Source organism: Lagopus muta, chromosome 1, assembly GCF_023343835.1.
Source record: "Lagopus muta isolate bLagMut1 chromosome 1, bLagMut1 primary, whole genome shotgun sequence".
In the NCBI taxonomy this organism is placed as follows: domain Eukaryota; kingdom Metazoa; phylum Chordata; class Aves; order Galliformes; family Phasianidae; genus Lagopus; species Lagopus muta.
In genome coordinates, this window is record NC_064433.1 from 96065530 (window position 1) to 96087179 (window position 21650).

The 21650-nt window shown below is 37.1% G+C and overlaps 1 protein-coding gene across 12 annotated transcripts in view; it reads left to right on the forward strand.

The window, feature by feature from the left end:
* Positions 1 to 21650, forward strand: part of ROBO1 (roundabout guidance receptor 1) — a 694688-nt gene that overhangs the window by 574303 nt on the left and 98735 nt on the right. For all 12 annotated transcript variants that reach the window (XM_048933857.1, XM_048933865.1, XM_048933858.1 and 9 more), the window contains one exon: positions 3364 to 3521. In XM_048933857.1, the coding sequence (XP_048789814.1) occupies positions 3364 to 3521 (158 nt within the window). The remainder of the gene's footprint in view (positions 1 to 3363; positions 3522 to 21650) is intronic.

Genomic DNA, 21650 nt, shown 5'->3' on the forward strand with positions numbered 1-21650 from the left:
ATTTGCTTTTGTTATGCAAGTACTGAACTTCTTTGTTGCTTCAAAGGTGCTAAAAGCCATCTGAGGAGCTATCTGATAGGCTTTCCTTTGAGATTTGAGTCCTCTCAGACTTGAAAAGCACTTTGGTTTGTTAAGATCACTTGATCATCTAAAACAAACAAACAGGAAAAAAAAAGTGTCCATACGTTTTATATTTCATATTTCTCTTAACTTTATCTGAGTGTCGCAATCTTCAGCAAGAATAGTTTCTTACCCGTGGTCAAACCAACCCTTTTATTGCATTGGAATAAAACTGTTGTGGAGCAAATAAACTTCCTTGCACTTCCGTGCTTAGTTATTGGGAACTGAATATATGGTATTAAGCAACTTGATGCAATTTCAGTTTCAATTTCTTTTATGTTTTTTAGTTTGGAGATGTGGAAAAAAAAAAAACTCCCTTTCTAAAAATGTATTTAATCTAAATGTAACCTTTTTCCAAGATCAGTTGTTGTTTTCAAGAAAAAAAAAAAAATCAGTTTTTCTAATCCATAGAAAGAAAATATCCATGTTCCTTGCTTTTTGTAGGGAGAGATGTTCTGTTCTTAAGTGGAGCATGCTTTCTCATGTTTCTGCGAACCAAACAAGAGCTTCATTTTGTTTGTTTTGAATATTTGTTTGAAATGAAGTTTCTAGACTAGATCTGTTTGAGACAATATCACATGTTCATCAGACAGCATGGAGATCCTTTCCAACCTAATTTTCTCATAGTTTCTTCATTAAATCCTAACACTCCACTGTATTACTTCGTATTGTTAAAGTGGTGGAACTATTTTATCCCTGACTAGCCTTTGAAGGGCATCAGTATCTCCTGGTTCCAGGATGTTAAGAAAGTTTAATTTTCAGATTGAAGCCTTTGAAATCTGAGTGTGTCAGTATGGAAGAGGATTGGTAACTTCAAATGATGGATCAGCAGTATACTTCAATCTTCTTGGCACACAAGTGTTCTTACATCCAGAAATCATATCCTGTTTCTAGAACAGTGGTATAATATTTTGCATTAATTGCTTTTGGTTCCCATCTACATTTCTGTTACCAGTCTTGAACTTAACTGTTATGTATTTGTTGTGATTAATCAAGCTATACACATACATCTGTTGTTATAGCCATGGAATTATGGGTTATGAGAGCATAAGGTTGGCATATTTGAGGAAAAAAAAAACAATTAAAATAGTCCTCCTGATAGCATTATTTGCCAAAAATCTCCCAAACAGAGTCAAAGAACTGTAAGTCCTTTGTGTGCCTCAACTTCATTTTAGATTATGCAGCATTGCAGAAAGTGTGAGATTAACTTGTTCCAAGTGACCCATTGGCCCTTAGGACCCGTCTACAGGATCTCAATGGCATTGAAGACCTTTAAGGGAGAAACAGTTTGATGACAAGGCCACCAACAGGTGCCACCAACCTCCACTTTTAATGCTAAACCAGGCTGCCCAGGGCCCCATCCAACCTGGCCTTGAACATCTTCAAGGATGGGGCATCCACAACCTTTCTGGGCAGCCTGTTCCAGTACCTTACCACTCTTTGGGTAAAGAATTTCCCCCTGATGTCCAACCTAAATCTCCCCTCCCTCAACTTGAAACCATTTCCCCTCGTCCTACACATATCTACCCTTTCAAAGAGTCAATTCCCCTCCCCTCTGTAGGCTCCCTTTAGGTATTGAAAGGCTGCAACGAGGTCACCCTGCAGCCTTCTTTTCTCCAGGCTGAACAAGCCCGGCTCCCTCTTCATTGGGGAGGTGCTCCAGTCCCCTGATCATTCTAGTGGCTCTCCTCTGGACCCTCTCCAACAGCTCCCTGTCTTTTTTTGTACTGCGGGCTCCACACTTGGACACAGTATTCCAGATGGGGCCTCACAAGAGCAGAGTAGAGAGGGACAATCACCTCCCTGTCCCTGCTGGCCACCCTTCTTTTGATGGACCCCAGGATACCGTTGCCCTCCTTGAGCCGCAAGAGCACACTGTTGGCTCATATATACACATGTACATTGATAGTCATAACTATTATATTTGTCCTTTTCTCTTAATAATTAGTTTTATCTCAACTCCCAATTTCTGCTTTTTTTTTTTTTTTAATTTTTAATTCTCTTTCCCATCTCACTGTGAAGGGAGTAAGTGGGTGAAAGACTGTAGTGCTGAGCCACCTGCTCAGTTAAACCACAACAGCAGCATAGAAGCATCACTAACAACCAAGCCACTCTTTAATAATATATGCCCACGTGTCTGTGGTCAGTGGCTCAGGGGACGTACTCTTTGCTACAGGTTCTCTGCACTATTTAGTGTTAACGCAAAATTGATGTGGATAGCAAGAGTGATGGATAGCTTTGTCAAAATCCTAAGAGTTTTTTGGCAGTAATGTACTTTTTTTTCTCACTATGTCCTTTGTTCAGTGCAAATGGTAACAGTAACAGCAGTGGAGAGGTCTAGACTGTTATATTTGTTATAATTTGAGTCATTTATTTTTAGATTAAATCAGTTGTCACTTAGTTGGCAAGGCTTAGGAAGACCATTATTCTGTTAAACTGGGTCTGGATGTAATGGTCTGATGAACACAGTATGATTTCTCTTCTCCTAAAACAAATAATAATAATGCAGATGTAGACAACATTGATAGTAAATGAGTGTATGGAGCTAGAGTTACCTAGGCTTCGCCAAATGAGAAGAACAAATTTTAGTAACAAAGCCAAAATAAAAAAATATTTCCCTCTGTGAAAAGATTGAGCTCTTCCAAATGAGGATGTGGTCCTGGATCAGACTGAAGGATGACTCCCATGTATCAGGAAATAATTATTGTTTTGTTTTCTCAAAATGAAAGAAGCCAAATTGTGAAGACTAGTTTGGCTAAGGCTGCACTGATGTTTGCCCACTTATAGCATCTCCCAAGAACTGGAAAGTAACTACGATGTTCAGTTAGCCATAAATTTAGGGTGGAGTTTGTATGGTCAGTGGCCACTCTTCCCTAAACCTATGAGTAACTGTCTAACTGAGCAGAAGACATTTTGTCTTCTTCAGCTGTGATAGGAGTCCCATATTTTCTCATGAGGCAGAAACTGTCAGGTGAAAGTAAAGCAGCTGTTCCCTGCAGGCAGTCAATCTTATGTCTGTCAGCCTTTTCTGTCAGAGGCAGTTGTATGTGGGTTTTCTCTGTTACAGTTCAGTAGTACTAGAGACAATCCTTAGATGCTAGATGAAATTCATGAATTGGAGCTCTTTGTTAGTATAAATAAAAATGACAACAGGGAACATTAAGAACCAAAACCAAAATATTTTGCTGTCCAGCTGGTGTACTGCTGGGTAATTTTTTAATTTATTTTCTTCATTTTTTTCAGTTCTACGGGATGACTTCCGACAAAATCCATCAGATGTAATGGTAGCTGTGGGTGAACCTGCTGTGATGGAATGTCAGCCTCCAAGAGGTCACCCAGAACCCACTATATCATGGAAAAAAGATGGGACTCCTCTAGATGACAAAGACGAGAGAATTACAGTAAGTATAAGAAGGGCATTGTGTGAAGAATTTGTTGGGTAAGATCAGCTAATCTAAAATTATTAGTCTCTTGATATGTGGGCCATGTTATACTTTCCAGGCTTCGTCCTTCCTTGCCTAAAAAGCAAAGTTAGTTTGCATTCAGCTTTGAATGCATTCTTTAGTCTCTCATGCTACTTTATTGTACACTATGCATTTGTTGGTTTAAAAGGACCATGCGAAACTTGGGTTCATCTCTTCCTTAGAGAAATTAAACACTTGTGAATATGAAATTCATTATGTCTGTCTCTGTCCTATAATTTTCTTCTTTTTTTATCCACTTAAAATTTCTGCAACCTGTATCTGCCTTCTTTAGCAGGAAAGAGGAAGTGCTAAGTGAGATTTTCTTTTGCAATTGTTTTGAAAAGAAACTGTGCAAAAGAGCTGTACACTGTATTAGAAAGGATAAGAAAGCTTTTGGGATATTTCTTTACAGAGATGATGGCTTATCCTGTACTCTCAAATTAAGCTATTGTCCCAGTGAAATTGTTGTGTTCATTTGTAGCTGTAGCTTGCTAAATAGTGTACAATTACCCAAGATTATATAAAAAGCAGCTTCTCAAATCACAAAATTATCACTCTTAATTTTTGCTAAGAAAAACAATAAGCTAATGAGCATAAGTGGCTCACAGAAATTATAAGGAAAAGTGGAGTTCAGAAGTCATTTGTATGCTGGCAACTTGGTGGTCCAAAACATCTTTCCATATGGTAAGAAACTATTGTGTGAATTTACATATCGTGTAGGATCCTGTTGGTATTTCAAGGATTATTAGTATATAAAGCTAGATTGGAGGCATATACAATTTATATACCTCAAAGATATGATCAAATGAGGGAAGTTTTTAATGGAAGAACACTTAAACACCAGCAACCTAAGTAAAAAATTAGCTTTGTTGCAAATTTAAATTGCCTGTTGCTTTGCTTGCTTTTTGCAAACAAGACAAAGCTTGGGCAGTTTGAACCTCAAGCATATGCGTACATTTAAATTTTAAAGTGCCCCATAGAACCTATACTGATTGCTGGCTATTAATGTAATTCCTCCCATCATGCTTAAAAAGAACTTGCAATTTCCTTTTAAAATTTCCTTCCTACTGTGACAAGTCGATTGATCTGTGATAAGGAGAAGATTTCAGTGCTGCTTTTTCTTCAGGAAGTGCTTTCTTAAGTCACATTTTTCTATTGCTGTCTTGAAGGAATTTCAGGTGTTCCCTATTGAGTACATTCCCTTTGTTACACATTAAAACTGCTCTTCTTCCAGCTGTCAGAACAAAGACATACCCAGAACAAAGGCAGCTGTCACTGATTGGCAACACCACCTGTATTTATGAAAAGTGTGCTTATGGTGGAATACAGCCCCTCACTTTGGTTTTGTTTTATCATTATTTTATAAGTCACCTACCTAGTATTCATTCACAAAGATGTTTTGTGGAGTTATGTTATGTTACCAGTTTCTGCTTCCAAAAACCAAACAAATGAGAATGAGTTTTGATGTAGGTGTAGAAATACACATTTCACATGCTGAAATGAATGTTTGTGTTCAGAGGTGTAAAATAACAATGCTGAAACAGCTAATTCAACTGCATTATTTTATGTCCTATATGCCTGGCAGTTTCTTAAACAGCACTTTGAATATCATGCCTGCTTTCTCACAAGCAAGAGAGTGAAGCTACATTGTAATGCAGATTTACATTGACTTACAGCTGCAGCAGGATCTTCCCAAGCGGATAAATGTACCTCTCAACAGCTTTGCTGTGACCATCTGTATTACCTTGCAAGGGTCTGGGAGACAAGGGGAGAATGGGACCTGGAATAGAGAATGTGCTGAAAGACAGATGGACAAGAAGTATTAATTTTGAAAACTGCTTTAGAATTACTGAATTTCTCTTACCGCATTTTGAATTATTTCCATTTGTGTTTAAAAACACAAACATAAAGAATTAAAACAGTACAAAAATTGAAGAATCAATTTGGTGGATTTTGGATAGACTTCTTTTTTTATATGAGATAGATCAACCTTGTTTTTCTTTTTTGCAAAATTATTTTTATTATTATTATTATTTAAATGTATATATTTAAAGTTAACTCCAATATTAATTAAAATTTATGCTAAAGCTCCCAGTGACATCAATAAGAATAAATTTTAGGTAATACAGCTTGCAGGCACTACCTTCCTCTTTTTTTAAGCCATGAAATTACCGGATCAGGAAATGTCAAAATGTATATTTTGATGTTCAATATGTATGTAATAACAGCATCCTTACAGTCAATGAAAATGCTTATTGTGGCTCCACTTTGAAAGGATTTCTAGCTGCTTTCATTCTTAACGGTTTGTTGATTCTTGACTCAATGTCATTTTAAGAAGTGTGTAGAGCTGTTTAAAGCATTTAATTTTAATGCATTTTTGTCTGAAAAGGAATTTAAAATAAGCATTAAGATTATACTTCTTAGGTATAGTGAGTGATGTTTGGCACCTCTTCTCTGATTCGTATCTGTACTTTCTTCAAGAATGTGTCCATGCCATGCAGCAACCCTTCTTTTAACTTAGGGAGGCTTTTCATTCTCATCTGAAATGGCAGTGTTCATCTTTGCATCAGCAGAACTGGGCTTTACAGGCTGAATGGTAAGGGTGCTGGAGAATCAGAGGTGGTAGCTAGGCTCCTGACAGAGATCTTGAAGCTAGAGATTTAAATAAATAGCAGTTAAATAAGATCCAAGTTAAGGCACAGCTTCCTTTGGAATGCAATAAAAAGAAAATATTATTTTGTCCTGGTGAGGTTAAGGAAATTGATATGTTTATGTAGGTGAGATAATAAAAATCAAAGTGCTCTTTGCATATTTTTGGTCCATTTGTAGGGCAAATAAATGTGCTATGAAAAGAAATAAATTTATATGTGTTTCAAGTTGTAAGCAGTAGTGAGTGGAACAATTATGAAATGAAAGTATGGGTCTGGGCACAGCTATCTGTGTTAGACCGTAGAAATAGACATCATCTTAGAGCACAGCTCTCCCAGTATTGCTCTTTTTTTACTTCAAGTTGTACTCTGTACATGTTGTTCATTCTACACGTGTCCGCTGGATGATTCTGATGAAGAATCATCATCCAAAATTTGTTTCTCTTTGCTCTTGAATATGTTATCTATAAGCAGATTTATCAATGCAGCATAGCTAAACATAATTTTTCCTATGTGTATCTTTCATACTGCATTATGAAAGCGTATGTTTGATATGTCTAATGCTTCTATGTTCGTTGCAAAAGGAGGAGGAATGACAGTCTTGCATGTGAAGCAAATGCTTATCTTTAACTTAATTTGTTGAATTGAAAAACAATTACTGTGAGGCCAGAGCACAATTAGTGAGATTCTGTTCTCATCAGACTAATTTTTCTCATGGGATCATTGTGGAATGAAGAATCTCTCCTACTACAGATAGGAGAAAAAAAAAAAAAAAAAAAAAAAACTTCAGTAAAGTCCATTAAGTATCTTTAAGTTCTCATTGTAAACAACTTAAAAATCAGATGTGATTTCTCAATTTTAAGATATTTCATCTGTACTAGGACTGGGAGCTGAGATACTGTGGAGAAAGAAAATGTAAGGTCTTGACTACAAATAATGCAGAAGAGAACTCACCGAGTTACGGAAATTCCTCAGCCTGTTTCTAACCCTTACTGTTGTTCATGCACTTGGAATTATTGTCTTGACAGATCAAATTCATATTGAATTCCTTGGAGCAAAGATCAAGGCCAGGGCCAGGAGCAGGCTTACCCCAGCAGTCTAGCCAACTTCTTTACATGGCAGCCTAGTTTCATAGTCACGTGTTTCAGGCACTTACCTTGGAGCTGAAAGCTATGAATTTACATTGCTGTAGGTTAAAGAGGAGGAAGTGGAGTCAATCTTCTAATTTCTGCTGACGTTTCTAATCACAGGGTTTGGTCTTTCCCACTGTGTTTTGTCTAGATAGAGTTGGCAGGAGCATCAGTGGCTGTGTAAGGACTCACTTAGGCATTCAAGATATTGCAGTATTTAAGGGTTAGTTGTAAGCCTGAGTAAAGTACCTCTAGTTAGCCTCCATTCCCTTTTCAGCCTTCCTGTTGTACCCTAAATCCCTTCACTACTTTTCAAATGGTGTCCTCACTGCTTTCCTACCATGTACCACTAAAATGAAATTACCACCTCATTCCCCATCTGTTTCCTCCATCTCACAACCAGCTGTAGTATTTACCTAGCCTTTCTCTCCCACATGTCTAGCCACATTCTGATGTCTGATTAATGCTAACTGCTTGCATCAAGGTAATAACTTTGATGTCAGATAAGCAAAATGTCTTGCTCTACACTGGAATGTAAAGGGACTCTTCCTTTGCTATGCAGTTAAATTAAATTGCTGGTGTGCTGTGATTAGTGCAGTGTTGTCTACCTGCTGTCTATCTTTGCTCAGAGCCTCTCTTAAGGAACTTCCTTGCAGTTCTATCTTTATGAATCTGAATGCAACTGCTTGTGTACAAAATGCTGACATCAGTAATCTAACCAAGATGGCATGGCCTTTGAGCATGTCTTCAGGCAAGACATGGCAATAATTATGGACTTTAAGGAGTATAAAGCATTTAAAGAGGAGGTTGTGGTTCTCTCATCTAGACAGGGAAGCCTTCTTGGTTCTCTGTCTCAATTTGTCTCATATGTTATTAGCAATGTCTGCTTAATTAACTAAACCTCAAAAAATCACAATGCAGTCAGAAGGCCTATAATTATCAATACTTTCCCAGTGAGAGAATGTGTTGCTTAAGCTCCAGATCAAGTTGATGGTTGTGCAAGAGTTGAAGGTCAGAGTTTCACAGCTTCTTCTTTTCTTGCTACATGACTAGCCCATGCTTCAGGAGGCTTCTTAGTTGTTCACATGTTGGAGGGTATTGGAGGGTGATGGGAGGAAAGAGATATGTATACTGAAAATGAAATTTTAATAGCTAAAATCTTTTACTTACACGTGAAAAGGAAGGCTGGTAGCTAAAAAAGAAATCCTTTGTAATTGAATACAAAAAGCAAAGCTCTTGCAATCACAGTGCTGAACCAAAGTTTTATTGCAATTTCCCTCTTTTTTCATATTAACTCTTATCTATCATTTATCCTGAATCATCCTCATTTGATTTTTGAAAGAAAAACCTTCCGAAGCCATTTATCTTTCCTTGTTCAGGATTCCTAGCTTTTAAGATCAAAGTATAGGATGAATAATGCATACAGATTTTCATTCCTTTTGTGTGTGGCTTTCTTGTGACAATTTTGAATGACTTACATTCTTATTTTAGATGTTGTAACTAGAATTCTTACCCTGGCCATTAAATAGTACATCAAAAATACAAGATATTTATTCCCTTGCAAAATGCTATTTTTAAACAAGTAAGTCAAGAAATTGTTTCCTACAAAACATTAAAAAAAAAAAAAAAAAATTAAGCCTATTATCATTTTCTGTGACAGGAAAACCTCTTCAAAACTGCTATCTGCAGAAAAACAGTTTATTTATTTGACCCATTTATTTTGTTAATGAATTGTCAAGAAGACTTGATTCATGCTTCTTCCTGTAGACCATTCACAACCTCTTTGAGCTTTAACAAGTTTAAAACAAGACAGGTGATCTCAATATGATCTCAGTCAGAAAAAGAAGGAAGTAATGGAAGAAATTACTATACGTGTAATTTAAAGAAGAAAAGAGAAAGTATTGGAGGGAATAGTGGAAAACGCAAAAACTAATTCTGTATTTATCTAAAGGGGCCTTTGCTTCTAAAGATGAATTGTAATGGGAAGAACTGCAAAGGAGAGATAAATCAAGGAAAAGGAAACAAAACCTGATTGAGTTTGCTGTGCGCTGTTCAGGAATAACAATCTTAACTGCTTAAAAAAAGTTTTATTCCTGAAACAAATCATACAGTTATTGTGCCACACTCTTAATTAATTCAAGATGTTCATCCTAATTTATTTTTTCTCAATTTCTTTTTTTCTGGCCTCTCTCCTTTTCATTAATTTCTTAATCTCTAGTCTTTAAACATCTTGGTCTCCCAAATTACATATTTTAGAAATGTAGCAAAGAAATGTAAATTTCTGTAGATGTAATGCCTACTTTATAGGTTAACACAGTCTGTCCTGTGGAGACCTGCATGAAAGATCATGGCCTGGGCATGCAGCACACAAAGCAGTGTGTGTAGGGAGAGCAGCAGCTAACTCCAGTTAAGTGTTTTATTTCATTTTAATTGTTTTTCTTTTGGGAGGCAGATTAAAGGGCAGGCAGCAATTTCCTATTTCTTACTAACCCTTGTGGGTTCCCAATATGTATTTGTTGTCTCCCAGCAATTTCCTTTCTTTCCAGTACCTTTTCTTCATTCTGTCTCTTGTTTTTACTTCCTAAGAGGGTTGGCTTCTGCTCTACCTATCTTTTTCCTTCTGCTGATCTCTACAATGGTGGCTTCCTCAAGGATCAAGAGTTGTTTTTATTAATGATTTATACTTCTTCTGCTATTAATATTGCTTCCTCTGGCAACACAATTGGAGCTGCTATGAGTTAACTTGGCGCCCAAAGAGGAAAAAATGCGAAAGATTGTGAAAAATAATTTGAAACCACATAGCTATCCCAGAGGATGATGAGAATGTTTCTAAATCCTGCTTTTTTTTTTTTTTTTTTTTTGCTTTTAATTTTTCCAGAATGCGACAATTGTTTTTCTGTGCTCAAGCTTAAAGCCCTGTTTCAGAGTCCCTGTTGCTCTTGTTGGACACTCTCTACTCTTCAATGTCTTTAACACTCACTATCATTGAAAATATATCTTCTGGATAGTCTTCCTTGTTTCCTGTGCTAACCTTGCTAGATGTCATAACCATGCCAATTGTCGTGCATTTTTATCCAGATGACTTTCTTGCCTTCCTCCTCAATTCTACCTGCATGTTTGTTTCCACCCTCAATGTGTCTAAACCTCTGGAGTTTCCAAATCTGCACAACCATTGTGAAGACCAAGGTTTCTTCACCTTTGAATCTTCTGCTACACACCCATTTCACAAGACTTTTTTTTTTTTTGTGGTGGTGATGATGTTGTTATCACTGGGATATCTGAACTCTTTTCAGTGGTACATTTATGACTAGCATTTGTTGGATCATTTTGAGTGTTCTTATGTGTGCTTTTTAACTGAGTCCAAAAAAACATTGTTCTTCAGATGACCTATCTCTACTTGTGAGACTGTAAAAATCTCACTAATCCTAGTAGCCTAACTACTACTCAAGAATGAACAACTTACTGACAAAGAAGAAGGTAAAATATTTTAAAACAAACTTTTTTGTATTCCTTGTTATCTTCCTTCACACTTTTCAGTTTAGATTATATACCTAATCATACTCCCCTCTTATTTTGGACTGTCCTTTTAAATGAAAACTCTTTGCCTCCATCACACTCACAGTAGTTTCTAACTCTGATCACAACTGGGAATAGTGACAGCTTGTATTTCTACAAGCATGGAAGTGAGCATGGATTGAAAATCCCAACCTTTTACAAGATTTTGTCCTCACAGCATTTTGCAGGTTTGCCATTTTAAAGAGCACAGCTATGCAGACTTTGTCAGGCAGATGTGAGCTCATTCAGTTCGCTCTTTGAATTGACCAGAAGCCATATGGCAGCGGTTAATGTGGCGCCGAGCCTGAGCTAATAAGCCCTGCTGAGAGACAGGCTAGATCACTCAGGCACGGTATTGTACTAATATGGCCACACAGCTTCTGTTGTGCTGAGAATAAGGGCAAAAGAGCTTGCATTGGCTTGAGGTCCCCACATGCCAAGCCAAAGCAAATGGCCTGAAAACATGCATGTGGACACTGTCTTACTTCTCTACAGCTCCTGTGAGTCAATGCTCCAGATACTTCTTTGGAGAATGAGCTGCCTTCTCCATTAGCACAGGGTGTTTTCTGCAAGAAAACAATGAGAAAATGACAGTTTGCAAGTTAGTCTAAAGTGTTTTGAGTCGTATTTAATGTCACAATATGTTCTTATTGGCTAAAATGAATAATTGCTGACTCTGTGCCTTCAGTGTTTTGATGCTGAATAAAGTGTAGGACATGATAAACCATGCATTGGTTCACACTTATTGGAATATGTTTTAGAAGAATCTACACTGAAGAATCTAGAGGAAAGGGCTAATGAACCACTCGGTGGGCATTGGTAAAGAATAACCAAAGCGCTGCTTCTGTTCAGTAGAAATCTCCAAAAGGAAGTGTTGGTCTGTGCAAACAGTGGGAAGGGCAGGAGAAACAATATGTGGAACAGAGGGATGGCTGAGAATGTGCTGGGTATCATAGAGATGAGATTTGCATTTAGGACAAAACTGACCTCCTCTGATCCCAAAGGCATTCCTTATAAAAGTATAATTTGCTGAGCAAGGTTATGAGACTTAGGAAACTCTGTCCACGTGATCTGAAATTACTGGCATTTAAACTTACCATAATTTAGCATTAGGCTAAAAGTTTGATCATTAAGTTACTGCCATTTTTAATCATGTTATTGTTGATTATACTGTCAGATTTTTTTCTCCCTGTAGCTAAGGGTATCTGTGCATTCCGCTTTTTTCACAACTTTCAAAAATGTTCCTTTGCATCAGTAATGTACATTGCATCAACTGTTTTATTTTTATTCTCACTGCTTAAAATGTCAAGCATGCATAACTATGGTTTCCCTTATTGTTTCATCCTGCATTAATAAAAAGTACTCATTTAATGTGAAACAAGTATGTATTTTGCTCTACTCTATTTTACAATGATTTCTACTGAAGAAAGTTGTCTTGCAAATATTCTGTAGACTTAAAGGAATTAGAAAACTCCTCACTGAGTCAAAATTCTCCACAGATTTCTTTTGTTACTAGTCATGAACTGATGACCTAGATAGTAAAAGAAAATAAATGCTGGCAGCAAATATGGTATTTGTTAGAAATTTGAGTTTTGAGCCTTCCACAGTGCTAGACATTAGACTATCAGAATTTTCTTGTAAAATGGCTTATTGAGAGTTTTGAGCTTCTGGAATATGAATGATATAAATGGAGTCTGGGTAGCTTCTCCTCTTTTTTTTTTTTTTTTTTTTTTAAAAGTTAAAAATTAATTAAAAATTAAAGGCTGTTATCTTAGACTAGGTTACTTGAGCTTTCCAGAGCGTGTAAGACTTTATGATTTGAGCAGTTAAGAGCAAAGGTGGTTTATGCTGAGAAAGTATATCCTTTGTTTTGTTTGGCTGATACTCTAGTGGGTTGTTTTTGTTGTTTTTGTTGTTTTTTCTCTTGTGGGGAATGGGATAAGGGAGATGAAGAAAGGATGTGGGAGGGAAATTATTTCTTCATTCATTTTATTCTCTTAATGAAAAAGAAACATTTTTGTTTGGTTAGGTTCTTTAAGCAGTCAGGAAAGGAGATTATATTATGCACAGTAAAGATGAGGACTGGGTTTAGAAATTTGACTCTTCTCTCCCCCTCTTCTCATCAGCTGTGTGGAAATGCTAAATGTAGCGGGGACTGATTCCTAACGATGTCAAAAACAGCGAGAAACAAAACAATATTTGAAATACCAAACATTTAGAACCTTCTTTGACTATGTTACACCAGACATTAGATCTCATGCTGGGAAGTCTGTACACAGACTGTACAGTCACAAAATGTACTCAGAAGAAAGTTCAGTCCATTGTTCATGGGGTAGAACATCTCTTTGTATCAAATATTTAAAAAAAAAAAGTAGGAAGTGTCTGTGTTTCTAGTTCTTTCGTGCTGATTCCTGGACCTTTGAGCCTTTTGCTTTATTTTTTTACTGTATTTATATTTACTTTATACTTGTATACAGAATTATTACCTTTTGTATAGCGTGGAAGACCTTTAACAGCCAAGTATCCAACAGAACTCAATGCGTAATTTGTGGTAAGTCTGTCTCAGCGAAGTGAATCGATCCAACTCCTCACTTTCAGTGTTTAAAAAAAAAAAACACTGAAACCCACTTGGTTTAGAGGGGGGGAAAGTACATTTTTGTTCTTGTAAGTCTCTAGTGGACCTTATAAATTTGATTGTTCTTGGCACTTTTGATACTCCTAGTTGCTTGCACACCACAGCAACCACATGTTGTCACTTAAAATCTAAATATCGGGTAACTGCTAACTGAAACTTTATTGTATATCATGCTTTTTTTAAGAATTAGTTTTGTAAAATAAGAATGACACTAACTCTAAAAGCATGTTTAATAAAACCTCAACAACCTATGTGCTGAGTTTGCACATATTATGTTCTCATAATCAAAAGAAAAATGTAGAATAAAAATAGTAGACAAGAATAGTGCCCATTTTTGGAGCCTTGAACAGATGTAAGTGATTAGAGCTTCTTATTTGGTTTGCTTTGATTTTTTTTTTTTTTTTTTTTTTTTTGGTCTACTTTTTGAAAGTTCTGTCAACTTCATTTTTTCTCATTTCACTATGTTTGGATAGTTTTGCCTTACTGAATTTCCTGTGATGCTTCTGGTTAAATTAAAAGTATAGTCCAAATCTCAGCACTTCAAAAATAATAATTTTTCAGTTCTTGGGTTTCCTCAACCAAACAGAGTACTTCTCTCTCTCTGGGTAATAATATACTCACAATTTCTAACTGCCAAGTTCAGATAGTCCCACACTGTTGCACTAACATAAACTTTGTAGGGTATTATTCCAGACTCCTGTGTAATATTGTGCAGGTCAGAGCCTAACAAGAAACCCATGACTTTCTTTCCTTATCTAGAGAGAGCTAGAGAAAAATTGTTGCTAATATTATGCATCCTGCGCTTAGGTCAATGATACAATTGATCTTTATTTTTTCTCCTATCTAACAGGAACCTACTTGGCAAATAGCACAGGAAGATTGATTTTTATTTATTTTTTTTTTTTAACATGGTTAAAAAAAATGGTGCGGGTGGTTAGCTGTATTGAATCTAGTTATTGTCAATTTTCCAAATGGTTATACCATTCAGAGTACTGAAGTTTTCAAAGTGAAATACAATGACATGATAGCTTGGGCTTCCCTCCCTCATCACACTGACTGCAGACTCCGCAGATATTGCTCTGCCAATTCATTTAGAGTCATTTGGCTCTCATGGCTACTCTAAAGTCTGGTGTTCAGTTTGAAAGTTTCTCTTGGAGCAAGACCTGACAAAATCCGAAAGGAAAAAGTTTACCTGTTAGGAGTATGATGTTGTTACCTCAGAATCTGCAAGTACCCAATTGAAGCTATTTTACGGTTTGTGATAGGTATTCCAAATTTAAGGAATGAATGTTTCTCTCTGGCAGGTCTGTATTTTGAATAGAGTTAAAGATAAGCTGTCTATATCATGAGACAATACATTCATTACTACATTGTTTTTTAAGGAGAATTGTGAATATTTTCATACTGAGAAAATTGTTTTACAGTAAGGGAAAGATTGCCTTGAGGTACAAAGACTGCAAGCTAAGCAGAGCAGATTGCTGTGCTGCTGGAATCTTCCTGTGAGATTTTGGGCAAGCTGTGAAATTATTCAGTACTTCTTGTTCAGCATTTCATGAGTTGTGAAACTGAATTCATTCATACATGTAAAGCAGCCTGACGGTATAACCACAAAGTTGTGTTGTGCCACTTGGCCAAAGTGCAAAGTATTAACACATCCTAAATCTTTTTTTTTTTTTTTTTGTAGGCAAAACAGTAGAATAATATTCATACTCTCATACTCAGGCTATGGTACGTGCATAGCGACTGCATGATCTGCATGATCCTTGCAGGATCTATCCCATATACAGATATTTTGATCTTTCCTTTTATTTTAAAGGAAACAATTATAAACCACTTGTGGTTTAACCCAGCAGCAGGTCAGCACCACACTGCTCTTTGCTTACTGCCTCTCAACCCCTCCTGCTTTCCAGTGGGATGGGGACAGAATAAAATAAATAAAAAAACAAAACAAAAAAAAAAAAAAAAGAATCTGTGGGTTGGGGGGGGAAAAAAAAAAAAAAGAAATACTGAGTCAGAAAAGGAAGAGGAAAAAGGATAATAGTAATGATAGTGTGTGTGTGTGTGTGTGTGTGTGTGTGTGTGTGTGCATTTACAGTGATGCATAGTTGCTCACCATTCACCAACAGATGTTCAGCCAATTTCTGAGCAGTGGCTGCCAGTGCTGCCAACTCCCCACAGTTTTCCAAGTTTTTTTCACATGATGCTGTATGGTATGGAATATCCCTTTGGCCAGTTCAGGTCAACTGTCCTGGTTCTGTTCCCTCCTAGCGCCTCGTACCCCACCTCAGGCCCCCTCACTGGCAGGACAGTATGAGAAGCTGAAAAACTTAAATGTCTTTGGCTTTATATAGCACTGCTCAGCACTAACTTTAACATCGGTGTGTTATCAACTTTATTTTTCTCCTAGAGCCAAAACATAGCATCATACTGGACACTATGAAGGAAAAATCAACTCTGTCCCAGCTGAAGCAGGGTACCACTCAAGTTGTATGCTGAAACATCAAAGTGATGTTGAAATTACTTTCCCTTTCAGTCTGGATTCTCAAAAGTTTCTTGGGAGATTTTTATTCATGAAGGCAGTGATTAGCGCGCTTTATGAAAATGCACTTGTACTCACAAGTACATTTCAGTGCATTACAGAAGGCAGTTTCTCATCTTTGTAGCAGATACATATCTCACATTTCAGTGTCATTATTACTATGCTGTCCTGTCAATGAGCCTCAAATTCACCTTGAAGGTTCAGCCCTGGGGATGCCAGCTGAACCTTTGACCCTTTTGTTTTGACTGTCACCAAGGTTAACACATCATTACAGCTTCTGATGTTTTAGATACCTGTTCGTTTTGGAGCCTTTTTCAACCTATGCTGCTTCAGACAACTTAAATAGAAGCCTCAGTGACTCACTGTTGTTTCATAGGAATGTTTTGATGATTTTTGATCAAGTATAATTTTTCCTACTTTTGTATAAAAATAGATGTTAAATTTATCACTTTTTTTTTCTGTCTTACTAAAACATGACCTTTATAACAGGAAACCAAAAATGAAAAGATAAGCATCTTCTTTCTAAGTTTGAAAATAGGGAGATTCATACCTGAATTGCTGATTACAGTGCGAAACAGCCACATTTGGCAGAAGAGTGTGTGGTAGCAGGCCAAAGGACATCACCAAGCATTGGCTATATGGAATATATTAGTCTAGCTACTGACAGGTTAAAAAAAACACTTACATTTAGTTTATTTGGATCTGTCCTACCAGTGTACCAGCTTGGGTAATTAGCCTGTTATAATTAAAATGGGTTTTGATTTACCAACCCTGAAAATTATGTTTGCAAATATTGTTTTTGTCTGCATGATTGGTCTCTAGCCAGGAGAGCTGTTTTATTAGAGAAGTCTGTTGATGGAGGTTTTACAACGTTATATTAAAATTCATTATTTTCTTATATTTTATCCTATAAGTGCATTCCTAATTAAGTCCAGTTTTGGTTTTTTTTGTCAGGACTGTCCACTGATAAACCAAATATGCCATTAGATTGACGAGACTGACTTGTTGTGGTTACCAGTTTTGTATTTATGAAATAATAAATGAAGAGATACCAAAATCAGTTTTATTTTCCTTCCTATTTTGTTTAAAATGACTTCCAAGTATTCTCTTTGGAGAATTAGCAGCAGGTAATGTTGAAAAATTTTATAAGGTAAAGGTGATTTGTTTATTCAGTGGAAAAAGCCAATGCAGTTTGTTTCTGCTAATGAATATGAATAGTCTTCTGGATCATGCTTTTGTATACTTCATCCCTTAGCTATGCCCAAGTACCTGCATTGTTCAGACTGTGCATAACGTTATTTATATCCTTTAAACATTCACTTGAAAAGGTTGAGATTTTAATGGGGCAATGCTGTATCCTCTTCTGCCATTTCTGAACACAATCTGTTAGGTGGCAAGCCTTAAATCACTTATTTCTTTCAGTTAAAATTGTCATTGTCTTCCTCTCAAACTTGTCTGGGAACTTGTAATTGTGAATGTAACAGCTACATTATCTACAGTTAGGTTGACACCACAGTTTGCCACTTTGGAAGCTTTTGAGTAGTCGTTTGACAGTGCTGCAGAAGAGCTTTCTGAAAAGGAAAGTCATTGTTTATTTAACCACATGATCACACAGCTAGGGAAATAACACTTCAAACCAGTCTGATATCTACACACTTATCTGACTACTTTAGCATCTAAAATTTATTTCTGATGGACTTCCGTATGCATCCTTTCTTCCAAAATCTTGCTTTATAAGCACTTGCTGTTCCACTCCTCAAGGAACTGTGCATGTCATTAAATTCCTTTTCCTGCTTTGATTTTCATCTCCTCATATGTCTCAGGGGCAGAGTTGCTGCTTTAATTTACAAATCTGTCAGTCTCAACAGAAGCCCAGTCCTCAGTTTCAGGGTGAACTTCTCCTTAGCATTTGTTGAAAAGTTACTATAAGGATCATAAACCTACACCTTTGTGCTGTTTCCAGGCAATCATGCTATGAGATTAGCTTGCTGTGTGGAGCAGAATGAGCATAGACCAAGACCTGGCTGATTTAATTGACAACCAGCTGAAACTGAGCTAGCAGTGATTCTAAAACCATTCTAGCAAAAAGCATCAGCAGCAGAACTAGGGAAGGAATTTTCTCCCTATAATTGGCCTTTGCGAGGCTACACCTTTAGTACTGTGCTCAGTTTCAGGCCCCTCAGTACAAGGAAGACATTGAGATCCTGGAGCGTGCCTGAAGAAGAGCAGTGAAGCTGCTTAAGAGTGTGGAATGCGGTTCTGATGGGGAGTGGCTGAGGGAACAGTATTTAGTCTGGAGAAGAGGAGGCTCAGGGGAGGCGTTATCTCTCTACAGTCACCTAACTGAAAGGAGGTGGTAGTGAGATGGGTGTTGGCTCTGCACCCAGCTAATAGTGATAGGATGAAAGGGAATGGCCTTAAGTTGTGCTAGGGGAGTTTCAGGATGGATATTTGGAAATTTTTCTTCTCCTAAAGAGTAGTGAGGTACTGGAACAGGCTGCTCAGAGAGTTTGTGGAGTCACCATCCCTGGAGGTGTTTGAGAAACTGTAGATGAGGCATGGAAGGACATGTTTTAATGGGCATGGTGGTGATGGGTTGATGGTTAGACTGGATGATCTTAAAGGTCTTTTCCAACCTTTATGATTCTAACACGTTATTAAAGGTAACTCTTAATACAGTTATATTTGTACTTTCTATGTGTAGAATGCACACATATCACATTGGTCTTTGCAAAGATGTTTAAAACTGTCATTATTCATATCTGTAGTGCAGACTTTAGTTCTTAGTTCTTATAGGTCATGAAAAAAATGTCTGAATTTTAACAATATTTTCCAGAATTTCAGTATTTCGTATTCCAAAATATAAGGACTATTTAAACATTTTTCTGAAATATAGTGAAAATATTCACAATGTATTCCACCAAACATTCATCGCCAAACTTCAGGCTTGGGAAAAACATGTAGTGTTTCATTGTAAATTTTGTTAAGATTTTATGACGTTTTTCTCAAATTTATACTAATAAATGCAACTCTTTGAAAGGGAAATAGAATCATAAGAACCATCTTTTTTTTTTATGTCTACATCAAACTTTCTTTAAAGCTCTACATTTTTGTGTCAGTTCTGTCTTTATTTTCAGTGGAGTTTGGCTGTGTTCTTTCTTCAAAAAACACTGTCTTAGGAAAAAAATTGTATGAAGTATATGAACTATGATACAAATATTATAAAGCTAAGTATGATGCAGAATTGATAACTCATTTAACTATTTTGTTTTTATGCTTAAAATGCTTAAGGGGTTTTTAGATCTTTTTTTCCTGCATTTCTGATTTTTTTTCTACGTAGACTTTGAAAACCCTAAACCATTTTAAAAAGAAAAATTGATTTCCAAGGATGCAAATAAGATTTCTCTCCTTTTTCTGAACATAAATAAGCAAAAACTAAAAAAAATAAGTGGATCTGTGTGAGAACAAAGTTGTTCACTAAAGCAAAAAAAGAGTGAACTATAAGTCTTGCTAACAGTGTTTTGATAAGGTTTTACCTTGGTGCTAACAGTAGGGTACGGTAACATACCAAGATTTGTTTATGTACTCTTAATAACACCAAGTCTTGTGCTAGGAGTTTCATTGCATGCTAACATCAGAGAGGAATAGTAAGGGAATGCTGCAGAGAAAGCAATTATTCCAGCAGGGCCACAGGACCTCCTCCATGTCTTGGGCATCCATTTACCATGGATAGATGAGAGAGCTACTATAGGCAAGCCCTGTTTTCCACACTTCAGATTCCTTGCCTGTTCATTCTGTAACGTTTACATACTGAGCAGGTTTCAGTTCCATAGTTAAGGGCTGAGTGAGAAGAGCTAAACTGCCTGGCAGTGTGTCTTGTGGAAGGTGGTGCTGAATTTCTCAAAGGTAACTTAGTAATAGGCTGCAAATGAGGACATTTGGAGGTAGCGTAGCTTAGAGATAGTGATGGAAGCTGTGTGAGTGCTACGGAGCAGTGATCCCGCATGGAGATTTAGAACACTGCATGCTTTATTTTGCTTGATTGCAGCCAATTTTTGGCCAATTGCAAGAGTAATAGAAACCCCACCGTCTGTAGTTTCACAGTGGATAGAGTGGCTTCACTATCCATTGCTCAAGACGAACTTTATCTTTGTATTCAGTTGAGGTAACAGAGAACTGAACACTTTGTGAACTGCCTGAGATCTACAGGTCACTCACTGCCTATTGAGTCTATCTACAGGGTTGAAAGTTGGGCATGAAGGGAAAACAAAAATAACGATACTAGACTGCTGTTTGGGCTGGGGAAATTGGGTGAGTGGATATTCATCTCTCTGTGCATATTTTTTCCTTCTTGTATGTTTAGATTTTAGGATCTTCTAAGCAGGAGTCTTTAATATCTAGCCTGGTAATTTTTCAGTGTTCCTTCAATAAAAGTGAAAGTTACCATCAAAATTGCTTTGGTTTCCTGTAGCAGCAGCTTTTTAGTGTGATCCTGTAGAACAAATCTTGTGTGCAGACCACAGAAAATACATTGAAAACTATTATTTATGGGTTGCATGTACTGCAGCTGACAAGAACTGCAGTGATCTCTGATCGAAGAGTGAAATGTGGCAGATTAATGTATGACTTTTAAATCTTTGTAAAAAAATGAGCAACAGAGCGTGTGTGTTGCTTTTTTTTTTTTTTCCTTGAAAGTGTGTTTCATAAATGATGTGAAATGATGTGAGAGGTTTAATGTCTTCAGAACTATGTATGCTAGTCATTGTCTTACTGTGAAGGTTAGTGCTTGGGCTTAGCCAACAATAAATGGAGTAGAAGTATAACTTTTCTGAAGCATGATGTAATTGCCATGATAAGTCATCTTGGTCAAAAGTAAGAGAATTGGTAGGTTTTTAATATTCATATTACAAAGTGTTGTCTATTTTGGAAGGTTAGATTTTATGAAGTATTTGTGTGTTTGTAGTGCCAGTACTCCTGTGGAAGTAAAATTCATTGCAAAGTATTGGAAAAAAAGAAGTGTTAAATGAGAGGTCAAATCTGTCTTAAAACTCAAAACTGTCAAAATATCAATTTGATACTATACCCTCAGTAAGTTTGCAGGTGACAACAAGTTGCCTGGAAGTGTCGATCTGCCTGGGGGTAGTGAGACCTTGCAGAGGGACCTGGACAGGCTGGAGAGCTGGGCTGAAGCCAATGGGATGAGGTTCAAGAAGACCAAATGCCAGGTCCTGCACTTTGGCCACAACAACCCCAGGCAATGGTACAGGTTTGGGGCAGAGTGGCTGGAAGACTGTGTAGAGGAAATGGACCTGGGGGTATTGATTGATACTTGGCTGAACACAAGCCAACATTGAGCCCAGGTGGCCAAGAAGGCCCATGGCATCCTGGCTTGCAGCAGAAACAGTGTTGCCAGCAGGAACAGGGAAGTAATTGTCCCCTTGTACTCAGCACTGGTGAGGCTGCACCTCGAGTACTGTGTCCAGTTTTGGGCAAGAAACACATTAAGGCCCTGGAGCAGATTCAAAGAAGGGCAACAAACGGTGAGGGATCTGGAGCGCA